The sequence below is a fragment of the Notolepis coatsorum genome (assembly GCF_963971535.1).
Source record: "Notolepis coatsorum genome assembly, chromosome: 1".
NCBI lineage: Eukaryota > Metazoa > Chordata > Actinopteri > Aulopiformes > Paralepididae > Notolepis > Notolepis coatsorum.
The window spans coordinates 37,528,536-37,542,416 of NC_140165.1; the positions used below are offsets into that span (position 1 = coordinate 37,528,536).

The following is a 13,881-nucleotide window of genomic DNA, read 5'->3' on the forward strand; positions in this document are numbered from 1 at the left end:
AGCTTCATCAAGAAGAACACGGTCATCCCTACTATCATACCCCGAGTCACGCTCCGTTCCTCGAGTGTAGAGGTACGGAATAAATCCAGTCGCAGGGAAGTGAGCGATGTCTACCAATCATGAGCATGGCGAGTACAACGCAAACACAATCATACAAAACACCGTCATGTGCAATTCTGCAAAGTCCCACAGAGTAGCCTTGTGAATTCTATTCACCACAGGCTTAGTGGAAGGCCATTTATAATAAAGGCCAGTTAAAGGTCACGTGGAGAGCATGGTAAACGTGACCCCCAGCTTGACGTGTGACTCACTGTTGAGCCTCTGGTTGTGTAACTCTGTGGTTCTCAACCTTTTCTGTGTAAAATAGTTATATATTAGGCCACGGACCTAATCATGTATTTTATGATGAGATCTTGTCTCAGGGACCCCTGATAAAATATTTGCTGTTACTGTAGATAGGGCCGGGGTGATTAATCAGGTTTCGATTTCAAATACGATGTTGGCTTCTCACGATCATGAAAACAAGATCATTGAGATGTTTATTGATTATTGTGCCGCATGCTGCGTCGCTCCCAATTGCCTTCCTTCGCGGCGGTGCGCTCCACCCCTCCCCCCTCAAGCCCAAACAGTAGTTTCAGCTCGTGTTGAGAGGGTGGAGGGAGCCACGGCGCGTTTCTCCAGTTATTTAATATTTTATATGATGTTTCACATCGATGAGTAATCTTTTTGCCATAATATTAAAGGATAATTATCTGGCTGATTTTGAAATCCTGTATTTTGTGTAATACCCCTCTGATCCTGAAATTGGGGGTGATTCCATGCCGGTGGAGGCAGATCTGGAGCAGTGTGGACTGAGGGTCGACACGGATGATCCTGTGCTGTAAAAAGCTTCAGGAATTGAGGCTTTGGTTCCTCCTGATTTGGGCCTGACTTGTCGAGTTTTTATATGGGAAGCACCCCTATGACCGGCGATGTCACTAACCCACTCATTGACTCACAGTTAGCCACTTTGTCCATAGTGGCAGATCACAGGGAACACACTTTGTGTAAGACCTGTTCGCTTCAAATCAATCTCGGAACCAATCCGTCTTTTTTTTTCTTTTTTAAATGAACATGCCAACATTTTGGGAAATGGAAGCGGACAGTGCCGGTTAGCCTAGGCATTGTCAAACTAACACCTCTCCCAAAGGCTAACCGGCACTGTCCGCTTCCATTCATTGTGCTAAGCTAGGCTAACGTGCAGCCAGATAGCTTTCTACTGAACGCACAGAGAGGAAACTGGTATCAATCTTCTTGTCTCTCTCTGGAGAAGACGATAAGCTAATTTCCCAAAATGTTGGCGTGTTCCTTTAACTGACAACAATTTAGCCTCTGGGGCAACGGCCAATGCTTCTGGTGTAGCTGCTTCCTAGGCTCACGGCCCAATATCCAGCCAAGACGCCAACACCTGTCATTTTTTCAAAGGCAATTGTGTAATCCGACTTTGAAAGCAATGTGTTCAAGTTTGTAGGTGTTTGTAAGTCCAGGCGACATTTCCACATGCCCCACCTATAGTCGAGCGTCCTGCACAATATTTGAATATATTGTTGAATATGAATGTAAACACACTCAATACTGTGACATGACCTCCCACTCGTCTTTCTTGAACATTCACTATCAAATAAAACATGAAATGTACAGGAATCCATATGTAAGCAAAAGGTCAGACCATCCCAATGACATTTTTCTTCAACCGAGAGCTTTTCTCTCTCTCTCTCTCTCTCTCTCTCTCTCTCTCTCTCTCTCTCTCTCTCTCTCTCTCTCTCTCTCTCTCTCTCTCTCTCTCTCTCTCTCTCTCTCTCTCTCTCTCTCTCTCTCTCTCTGTCTGTCTCTGTCTCTCTCTCTCTCTCTCTCTCTCTCTCTCTCTCTCTCTCTCTCTCTCTCTCTCTCTCTCTGCCCCCCCCCCCTCTTTACCGCAGTGGGACAGTGAATTAATATGACAGCCGGTCAGAGAGGTGTACCTGTGGCTTGTGACCTAGGGGAGATGCGTGTGTGTGTGTGTGTTGTGTGTTGTGTGTTGTGTGTGTGTATGCACGCAAGGTTGGGTGTTTTTCTAAGCTTGTGTGTGTGTGCACCTGAGCTTGTGTGTACTTGTGCTTAACTGTGTGTGAGTGTGTGTGTTATTGAATTTCCCCAAGGGGATTAATAAAGGAACACTTCACTTGACTGTGTGTGTGTGTGTGTGTGTGTGTGTGTGTGTGTGTGTGTGTGTCTGCGTGTGTGTGTGTGTGTGTGTGTGTGTGTGTGTGTGTGTGTGTGTGTGTGTGTGTCTGTGTGTCTGTGTGTGTGTGTGTGTGTGTGTCTGTGTGTGTGTGTGTGTGTGTGTGTGCTAAACTGATTTCACACTTGAAACCTAGTGAGGCGAGGTCAAGCGTGTGTGTGTGTGTGTGTGTGTGTGTGTGTGTGTGTGTGTGTGTGTGTGTGTGTGTGTGTGTGTGTGTGTGTGTGTAAATTGTTCACCCCTCCTGTCCACACCAACAGTGTTTTAATGAAATCTCTCCGTCCACACAACAACGCAAAAAGGCTCACGGGAACTGACCTGATGGCAGGCTGCGGGGAGCTCTCCATGGTCCTGATTGGACCCGGGGCAGGGGCCATTAGTCACAATGTTGATGTTTTTCAAAGGATCCGCTGCAGCTCCGTTGTGACAGCGTCACCCAATGAATAAGGTGTCTAATGAAATGAATGAATGAGGATACACATAATGAATCAACCGTGCCGCACTTTCCTTCATTAGGATACCCGTTCCCAGTATGATTGAAATGAGGGGGATCAAAGCTATGCATCTACCTCTTTAAGGGGACCGTGCATGAGGCTTGAGAAGGAGATAAAGGAGGAGGGTGTGTGAAGGATGGAGGAGGGTAATTGTTTGTTTGAGTGCACCTTGGAAGAGAGGAGCCATGCAGGTGAAACCTGTGAGTGGCTAAACCACAATGTGCTTGTATTGCTGTTCTTCATCTGGAACACACCACGGGTGGTGGACTGTTGCATTTACTTGGATCACCTAAGAGACACTAAATAACTCGAAAAGCTTTATTCCTATTTTTCAAAGAGGGTTTTGGTGGAGTTTGAAGTCTGAGACCAAGACTGATTACTGTTATTGTCCAGTGTTTTTCTGTTTTCTACTCATTTCTTGTTATTTTCTTTTCTTTTTTTCTTTTTAACTTTGAGTAATGTGTTTGGGCTTGTTTGCCCGCAATGTTAATGATTTGTATTAATTAATTTGAATGAATTCAGGTGTTGTATTTCCGCTGTAATTAATTCTTAAACGGATGGTTAAGAGTGACCGTTACACCGGTTGCACCCTTCCAAAATGGGAGTTGTTGTTTTTTAATCACCCTAGAAGGCGTTTTCGAAAAGCTCCATTTTCAGTTACCTAAAACTTAATTGTCCGTTGTTTCGTGTGGATGGGAGGCCAAGACGCAGAAACATATGTTTTTGTTTTCGAAATGATCCGTATACTTGAGGATGGTTCAGAGGGTTCTTTTTCACTTCTAATCCTCCAATGTTAGTTCCAAATGTTAGTGTTGAAAGTGGTCAGTACAGACATTAGCATGTGATCTTTTTCTCATTGAGGTCGTAGGACGGCTGAGAGAGACACACAGGAGAGCTATGAGGTAGAGTAGGCCTGTGTTTCTAGAGACACGGGAGAGCTATGACGTAGAGTAGGCCTGTGTTTATAGAGACACAGGAGAGCTATGAGGTAGAGTAGGCCTGTGTTTCTAGAGACACGGGAGAGCTATGAGGTAGAGTAGGCCTGTGTTTCTAGAGACACGGGAGAGCTATGAGGTAGAGTAGGCCTGTGTTTCTAGAGACACGGGAGAGCTATGAGGTAGAGTAGGCCTGTGTTTCTAGAGACACAGGAGAGCTATGAGGTAGAGTAGGCCTGTGTTTATAGAGACACAGGAGAGCTATGAGGTAGAGTAGGCCTGTGTTTCTAGAGACACAGGAGAGCTATGAGGTAGAGTAGGCCTGTGTTTATAGAGACACAGGAGAGCTATGAGGTAGAGTAGGCCTGTGTTTATAGAGACACAGGAGAGCTATGAGGTAGAGTAGGCCTGTGTTTATAGAGACACAGGAGAGCTATGAGGTAGAGTAGGCCTGTGTTTATAGAGACACGGGAAAGCTATGAGGTAGAGTAGACCTGTGTTTATAGAGACACAGGAGAGCTATGAGGTAGAGTAGGCCTGTGTTTATAGAGACACGGGAAAGCTATGAGGTAGAGTAGACCTGTGTTTCTAGAGACACAGGAGAGCTATGAGGTAGAGTAGGGCTGTGTTTCTAGAGACACGGGAGAGCTATGAGGTAGTGTTGGAGTGTTGTGTTCATTCATAGTTAAAGACAGTAGAGGTTGAGTACTTTATTATCTAAAGATGGTACGTTAGGGTGCTGTGTTCATTAATAGTTCAAGACAGTAAAGGTTAAGTATTTTATTATCAAAAGATGGTAAGTTAAAGTGTTCACTCATAGTTAAAGACAGTAGAGGTTGAGTACTTTATTTTCTAAAGATGGTAAGTTAGAGTGTTGTGTTCACTCATAGTTAAAGACAGTAGAGGTTGCATACTTTATTTTCTAAAGATGGTACGTTAGAGAGTTGTGTTCACTCATAGTTAAAGACAGTAGAGGTTGAGTACTTTATTAGCTAAAGATGGTACGTTATGGTGCTGTGTTCATTAATAGTTCAAGACAGTAGAGGTTAAGTATTTTATTATCAAAAGATGGTAAGTTAAAGTGTTGTGTTCACTCATAGTTAAAGACAGTAGAGGTTGAGTACTTTATTTTCTAAAGATGGTAAGTTAGAGTGTTGTGTTCACTCATAGTTAAAGACAGTAGAGGTTGAGTACTTTATTTTCTAAAGATGGTAAGTTAGAGAGTTGTGTTCACTCATAGTTAAAGACAGTAGAGGTTGAGTACTTTATTATCTAAAGATGGTAAGTTAGAGTGCTGTGTTCATTAATAGTTAAAGACAGTAGAGGTTGAGTACTTTATTATCTAAATATGGTAAGTTAGAGTGCTGTGTTCACTCATAATTAAAGACAGTAGAGGTTGAGTACTTTATTTTCTAAAGATGGTAAGTTAGAGTGTTGTGTTCATTCATAATTAAAGACAATAGATGTTGAGTACTATTTTGATATATGTGATATATCACATTCTCACAAGTGATTTGGATTGACTTTACAACTGCAAATACACAAGCTGTCTACAGAAACTTCAAAACGGAGTGGAATGCTTCTTCAGTGCAAGGGTTCAATTATTTCATAATTAATTCAGTGAAGATCAGAAGCTTGAGGCATGTAGTATGACTAATGGCCATACTAATGGGATATGTTCCATAATTCATTAAGAAAGAGGGTTGTAACAGTATTACCAACGGGATGGGAAAATGTTACTGCCATAACTGACATCGTTTTCCTTCTACCATTTTATTGTTTCACGAGTGAATGTTAACACAACAACAACAACAAACATACGCACAAACACAATATGAATTAATATGAGATAATTGCCATTGGTATAAGAAATAATAATAATAAAAAAATTATTATAATTATAATAACCCCCTCTTCTATTTTTAAATACTATTTTCTGTTAGACGTGTCCTCTGATAGACGTAGTGTGACGAATGAAAGTGTAAGACTATCTGTCTTCCTGCTGTCTCCTGGGTGGGTGAGGTTCATTAGGGCTATTCCAAATTGTGTAGAATTGATGGACTACCATGCCACTACATTAAGCTGCTTTCACCTGATAATATTGTAATATGACCACCAACTGCAATTCGCTTTTGTTTAGAAGATATTCTGCCATTTCAGGTCAATAATGTAATGCTGCCCACAGTATATTTGACTAACACTACATAAAGCACATACATTCACATACTGCATAGTACTGTATCAACTACATTTGCACTTAGGATTTTGAATAGCCGACATTTACTTTGACCGTCTCTCTATCTGGGTATTTCTATTGTGATCTGCGATTTCAAGACCAGCACAATACCCAGAGGAAGAGGAGTCATTTAAGTAAGATAATCAAGTAGGATTAGTTTCTTTCTTCTTTCTTTCTTTCTTTCTTTCTTTCTTTCTTTCTTTCTTTCTTTCTTTCTTTCTTTCTTTCTTTCTTTCTTTCTTTCTTTCTTTCTTTCTTTCTTTCTTTCTTTCTTTCTTTCTTTCTTTCTTTCTTTCTTTCTTTCTTTCTTTCTTTCTTTCTTTTTTTTGTTTCTTTCTCTCTTTTTTGTTTGTTTGTTTCTTTGTGAATTGTGAATTGTGGTCTGATTTATTGATTGATTGAACATTTTATTAGCAGATTGCAGAATGGGTACAATACAGTACAGCTCAATACACACAATTTTTAAGGGGATGCAGACCAGAGAAAGACTTTCGTCTTGTTTACATCAGGGTCCCTCATTTTCAATTAATCATAACATAATATGACATACATGACATACAGATAGACAGTACTGCTACATCTATACATTTATGACATACCAGATTTACAAATACAGTACTGTATGTGATACAAAAAGAGAGTATATACATTTGACGAAGAAACTGTACATTGGAGGAGGTTGGTAGGTAGGAGGTTGGTAGGTGGGATGGGGGGGGAAACTGTACATTGGAGGTGGTTGGGTGGGTGGGGGGGGGGGGGGGGGTGGGTTGGGTAGGTGGGGTGGGGGGTAACTGTACATTAGATTATTGACAAAACCTTACTTGGTCCCAAGAAGAGGGTCTCGTGTATTATTGGGTTAGGACATTTACTGTACATTGGAGGGGGTTGGGTAAGGGTTAGGACATTTATAGGGGCCAGTTTCGAATTGCAGTCTCTTGTACAGTAGGTGCTCTTTGAGAGTGGTTTTGAAAGTGGGTAGTGATTCACATTCCTTTACAGCTGTGGGTAGGGTGTTCCACATTGATGTGGCATAATTGCGAAACGTGTTTAGTCCCTTGTTTGAGCCGAATCTGGGTTTCACATGATTTGTGGAGCTCCCTCTGGTGTTGTGGTCGTGGTATTCACTGACCTTTGGGAAGTATTTTGACATGTACATGGGTACCTTAATCGTGTAGTGTATCTTGTAGACCAGGCCCATTGCAAGTTGCTGTACTCTGTCGTCTACTCTAAGCCATCCTAGGTTGTCAAAGTGAGGTGGGTTATTTTTTTAAATTTATTTAACCTTTATTTAACCAGGAAGTCCCATTGAGATACAAGATCTCTTTTGCACAGGAGACCTGGCCAAGATGACAGCAATAACATTTGCAATATATCAGACAGCAATAAAATGTGCGATACATCACACAAGAACATAATAAAAGTGCATGTATACAATATACAATACATCACATGTAAACACAAAAACACAAAACAGAATAGTCTACATAATAGTAAAAGTGTACGACAGTAAAATACAGGGTATTACAGTAATTTTGCAGTTTTTTTGTTGGGACCCGACTACAGAAAGCAGGGTTCTAGGAGTAAGGTCAAGCAGTAGTCTGACCAGTTTGTTTTGTGATGTTTGTAATTTAGTTTTTAGTGCCTTTGAGGTGCTTTGGTATCATGAGGTGCAAGTATAGTCGTAGTACCCTTGAATGAGTGCTCCTGCCAGAGTCTTTAGGGTATTCTTGTTTACCAGAAAGGAGATCCGGTACAAGAATCTAGTTCGTTGGTTGACTTTTTTTATTACATTGGATGCCATTTTGTCACAGGAAAGATTTGCCTCTAGGATGGAACCTAGGTATGTAATTTCATCTTTCCTTGTGACAATATTGTCACCCACTGTAACTGAGAAGCCGTCGGTCTTGCTGAGTTTGTTATTTGAACCGAAGAGAATGGACTCTGTTTTACCCAGGTGTAATGATAGTTTGTTATGGTAGGCGGTGAATCACCAGAAGCCCCACCATCATGATATGATATGATATGATATTATCATGATACTAGTGTCACAATATTGTCATATGCCATCCTCGAAATGCCTACACTCGCTGGATACTGTCTACCATGGAGTGCTGAGATTTATCACATAATGTTAAAGTCCTTACTCACCACTGTACTTTGTATTCTCGGGTGGGATGGTCTGCCCTGTCCACCCGCAGACTCAACCATTGGCATATTCTTATTTATAAGGCTATCCTTGGACTGCTGCCAACTTACCTACAGATGTACTGTACATTCTCCAAAAAGGTATGGGCAGTTATGGTCTTCGTTCCCAGGGCTTATTTTTACTAACTGTCCCTCGGGTCCGTACTGAACTGGTGAAAAGGGCGTTCAGGTATGCAGCTCCCTCCACCTGGTATCAGCTACAATACCACCTGCATTTGCATGTGCTGGTCTCACTGGTTGCTTTTAAAACACGCTAAGTGATATGGAATCCAGCACATCTGGCTGCAGATGTTTTGAATGACTATGAATAGTTCTGTGAATTGTCTGTTTTATAAGATAACATTTTCAGACTAAGTTAAACCTTTATTTAAGGTTGTATTATTCTTCCTACTTGGCGTCACTGTATTGATATAATATCGGCATGCAAAATATCGTCCTATATTGCTAAATACATTTTAAGGTCTGTGGTGGTCCACCACAATACAATGCTATACCATACGAAAAGTTGATTAAGACCACGAGTTGTAAAGCAGTCTGTTCATTGTATATGGGCCTAATGTAGGCACATCTAGTAACTTGACATTCCATTACTTTAGTACGTCAGTCGACTAGCGAGTGGCATCTTTTCTCTTCACAGCAATGGCCCTTAGGGGGAGTTGTGGCATAATCTTTCGATTTCCTCATGATACATGATATACACAGTAGTATGTAGCGACTCCTGTAAGTTGACCTTGTACTATACCCGGCGAGTTGACAGAAACAAGCCTGTGGGAATAACATACCTACCGTCCCCTGCAGGTTAATTGCATTGAGCTGCGTAGGCTGTATGTATACGTATGGTGAATTGACCTCTTTACTCTGTGTATCTACAGTATCTTGACATTTTGTTTGATCGGTCTCTTTATCTTCTCGTCTTCTCGTCCCGTCTCCCAGATTCAGAGGTGGTGTACAGGAACCGAGACGGCCACGTGATAAGGTTCGACTTTGTCTCCAACGAGACAGAGGTCATCCTGAAGAACAGCACGTTTGTAAGTGGAATGCTCTCCTTGCCCTTCCTCTCGACACCTATCCTTCATTTAGTTTCATTTTCAGTAAAGAAATGATAATAACTTTATTTATATAGCACCTTTCATACCTGGATTACAGCTCAAAGTGCCTCACAGCAAATAGCATAACATTAACATAGGCATAAAATGAGCATACAGTTGACAGAATAAAAGCAATGCATAAAGTGCAGACATACAAATAGGTATAAAAGACAATAAAAGTAGTGCAATGTAGAAAGTGCAGACATAAGAATAGGCATAAAATAAGTACAATAAGTACAGTGTTGCTCGAAAGCATGTGAACCCCCCCCCCCCCCCCGGAACATACACGATAATGCATAATGACCCAGTCTCAATGCTTTTATTGAGAGTATTTCAATAAAATTGTCTTAGAACATAAAAAATAGAACTTCTTCAATGGTGTATTCTAACTTGGTATCCGCCCAAAATGTGATACCAGCATCAGCACCAGTATAATGTGTAACGGTTGTGACATCTTAAACTTCGATGCCCCGAGGGAGTTTCGAACCCGCGCTCTGCCACACCGCAGGCTACAGCACAGACCACTATACCAAGAGGTGAATTCACTGCTTTGCAATGTGTTTACAGTAGGGCTGTCCCAGACTAAGGATTTGGATAGTCGACTATGATTGGCCGAAATTTGCAGATAGTCGACTATTAGTCGACTATATACAAAACATTTTGGAAAAAAAGAAAGTATAATTATTATAATGTTTTGTATCATTCCATTTGGGCTGTGGTGGGTGCTTAATGTCTGAAGGAGTCAACGGAAGGCTTCTTGTCCTCTGCAAAAGCATGCAATTGGTCCACTGGTGGATACATCTTGATATTTGTCTAGTCAGTGTGTTCATTAGATGGGTATATCAAAAAGCAGGGTAGCCGGACCAGCACTCTCATTTTCAATGTTTTTAATGGCAGCCTGAATGGATAGCAGACATGTTTCGGACAATGTCCTTCTTCAGTGATATTTGCTAGCCATATCACTGAAGAAGGATATTGTCCAAAACATGTCTGCTATCCATTCAGGCTGCCATTAAAAACATTGAAACTGAGAGTGCTGGTCCGGCTACCCTGCTTTTTGATATACTGAACTTTATGGGATTGGAGCACCCAGTGTGAGAACTTGTGCGCGCGGTCTAACTTGACTATATTCATTAGATGGGTGAACTCCTCTTTCAGTGCCTCTGTGCCTGTTTTCTTAGGCAGTTAGCCTCTGGTATGCGTGCCATTAGCGTTAGCCACGCTTCTAGGCCTCTTTTCTTTTGGAAAGAATGATAAAAAAAATTTGATAAAAAATTACAAATATATATAATATATATATATTTTTTGTATTCGACTAAGAGGTTGGCAGTCGACTACGGCTCCTTTCGATCGATTAGTTGACTATTCGACTAATAGGGGTCAGCCCTAGTCTACAATATGTGTCTTTTAAGGGAGAGAGTGAGTTTAAACTTTAACCCATAGTACCGCTACTCGCCACAGTCACTTCACAACATCTGAAGTCAATCATGACTGCGCCTCGCGGTACCATCCGTTACACTTGGATAAAAACAACAACAACAACAACAACAACAACAAAAAACTACTTCGCCCTCTCTTCTCAGTCTTGTATTTGGCTGGTTGTAGGCCTACTGTATGAGGGGATTTATTGTAGGATTGTGGGTCATTGGCCTGCTTTGCCCGCTTAATTATCAGGGGAAAACAGGAAGACCTATATCGATACCTATAATAGGTGTTATGGAGAGGGAAGATTTCGATTTTCATCTTGAATTAAAAGTTATCTTTTGCTGTGAGGACGTTTAATGACACTCTGCAACTTCTGGCCGCCTCAGACCTACTCCTATCCGAGCTCTGGGAGGGTCATCAAAGAGAAGCCGCCTATTCTCGGTCCTTGCCCCAGAATGGTGGAACGAACTTCCCACCACACCGTCTTCTCCAGAGAGAGACAAGAAGATAGATACCAGTTTCCTCTCTGTGTGTTCAGTAGAAAGCTATCTGGCTGCATGTTAGCCTAGCTTAGCACAATGAATGGAAGCGGACAGTGCCAGTTAGCCTTCGGGAGAGGTGTTAGTTGGACAATGCCTAGACTAACCGGCACTGTCCACTTCCATTCACTGGTATATATCTTCTTGTCTCTCTCTGGAGAAGATGGTAAGCTAATTTCCCAAAATGTCTGCGTGTTCCTTAATAATGTACATCATATTCACAGTTCAATAACTTGACGAACATACCTGTAAATTGTACGCAGATTACACTTCCCTAAACGATGGTATAGGGGCACAGCGCCACTATGATAACATGACAGAGCCACCATGTGTTAAAAACCCTTGTATTTGCTATTTGCTTATTGAAATTATGCTTTTAAGTTGCAAGAAATTACATTAAATGTAGGGATGTCTGATATCATCGGCCTACAGATATTATCGGCCGATATTGGCATAAAAATGTGATATGGGAAAATATCGGTATCGGTTTTCACAAATTATTATTATTATTTTTTATTATTATTATTTTTAAACATTTATTTAACCTTTATTTACCCAGGCAAGCAAGTAAGAACAAATTATTATTTTATTTATTGTCAAAGTATGCATAATGTTATGCATAAAGAGATGTAATGTTAATTACCTGAAATTATTCAGTTTTTTGGGGGGGGAAAACCCTGCATATATCGGTATCGGTTGATATCGGTATCGGAAATTAAGAGTTGGACAATATCGGTATATCGGATATCGGTAAAAAAGCCAATATCGAACATCCCTAATTAAATGGCTTTCGTTATTGCGAATGATTTTGCATCCCGGGCGGGGACTCAGCACCATCTTGTTTGAGATTCCTGGGGAAAGAATTGTAGAATGGCGAGTTAGTAAAACTTGAATGATTCTATTCTATTCCTCTGTCCCAGGTGGCGTTCAGTGTGGCCAAATACTCCCTGTCTCCTGACCTGAAATTTGCCCTGTTCGCTTATGATGTTAAACAGGTGAGGTTCTGCATATTATTATACTACAACCGCTCTCTTGAATGCTTGATTCCGAGCGGGCCCAGAGGCTCTGGCCAAAATGCAGAGCTTTTGTATCCGGAATCAAGTCATCGAGTCATCAATATAGTCAGAAGGAAAATGGGATTTGGAATGCAAAATGGCTGCCGCCCAAATAATTTCCCCGCACAAAAGCACACTATGGTTCATTAGGTGTTGAGATGATACACATATTTGAAATGGTTTGTGGTCCTCTGAGGAATGGTACAGTAGGCACGGGGCGATGTGAGCGGTATAAATCACTGCAAAAAGTATGTGATAAGGATCCAATACTCACACGCGCACACACACACACACACACACACACACACACACACACACACACACACACACACACACACACACACACACACACACACACACACACACACACACACACACACACACACACACACACACACACACACACACACACACACACACACACACACACACACACACACACACACACACACACACACACACACACACACTTTGCTTGTGTGGTCAAGTTTGTGTGTGTGTGTGTGTGTACTGTATTATCAGAGGTTCAGCCTTTCTTTTCGTCTGACAGCCAAGGTTTCCCCATCGATTTTTAGGTTTGTTTACAGCCGGAGGAGTTACTGGGCAGGGTCTTGGAAACACTGCACCAGTGTGTGTGTGTGTGATATCAATACGCAGCGCAGCAACTCCAAGCGAGACCTTGGTCTTGGGTATTTCTCCTAACTTTTGTCTGGCGGATCTGAAATGTGAAATGTTTGTTTTTTGGGGCACAGGCTTACTTGAATGAGACCACTGTTTATTTGTGGCGGGTGCCTTCACAATACGAGACAGACCCACCACGAATTGATTTCCCAAACTGAGTTAATAACGTATGGACAGGGGTTGCGTTGCACGTGGCTCCTTTCTGTTGTGTTGTTCTCTGTGTCTTTCTGGCCTGGCTGCCACCCATAATCTATAATAAGATTATTCAGACACCACATTGAAAAACACAGTCTACCTGATCATAAACAAACAGAGCAGCGACGGTTTGAACATTTCAGTACTTGAGGATGAAATAAATGTAGGGGAGATATGATTAAAAGATGTTGTTTGGTGACTTGTATTAATATTGACCCATGTTATCTCAGAGCAATGATAAGCCTATTTACATTTCTTACGCTAAGTGAGTAGTAGCGGAGTTCATCTTCAAATACATTTGACTAACGCAGATTCAAGCAGGCGGGTTGGCCGTAACGGCACTTTGAGGATGGCGCGGGAAAGGGAATAGAAGCAAGGGAAATGCAGGACGGCATGTTGCTATGGTGACGGTCACTCTGCTCTCCAAGCAGGCTCGTTTTCGGCTAACGCTAGTTCAATAATATAGCATAACAAACGTTCCATATATTTCCTGGTATTCTGCCCGGCGCTGTTAGTCAGCTGCCTTGTGTCAGCGTTTTAGCGAAACCTCAGTAAGATTTCAAACTCTGATCATATTATAAACCTACATGTTGTTGCACCAAACGTCCTAACTTCAAATTTGCTGCTGAACTCACATTTACAGTTACATTTACATTTACTGTTATCAAAAGCGACTTACAAGTTCTGTACAACAAGTCAGCAGGAGGGGTACAAGTACAACTGTTACGTGTTATTGTTCATCAAACAGTGTTGAACTTGAGTGATATG

The 13,881-nt window shown here is 41.5% G+C and overlaps 1 protein-coding gene across 1 annotated transcript in view; it reads left to right on the forward strand.

Moving 5' to 3' along the window:
• Positions 1-13,881, forward strand: part of LOC311231311 (inactive dipeptidyl peptidase 10-like) — a gene marked incomplete at both ends in the record, with an annotated part of 312,294 nt that overhangs the window by 156,981 nt on the left and 141,432 nt on the right. Inside the window, 2 exons of the mRNA XM_084317856.1 lie at positions 9,064-9,158; positions 12,103-12,177. Of these exons, the coding sequence (XP_084173982.1) occupies positions 9,064-9,158; positions 12,103-12,177 (170 nt within the window). The remainder of the gene's footprint in view (positions 1-9,063; positions 9,159-12,102; positions 12,178-13,881) is intronic.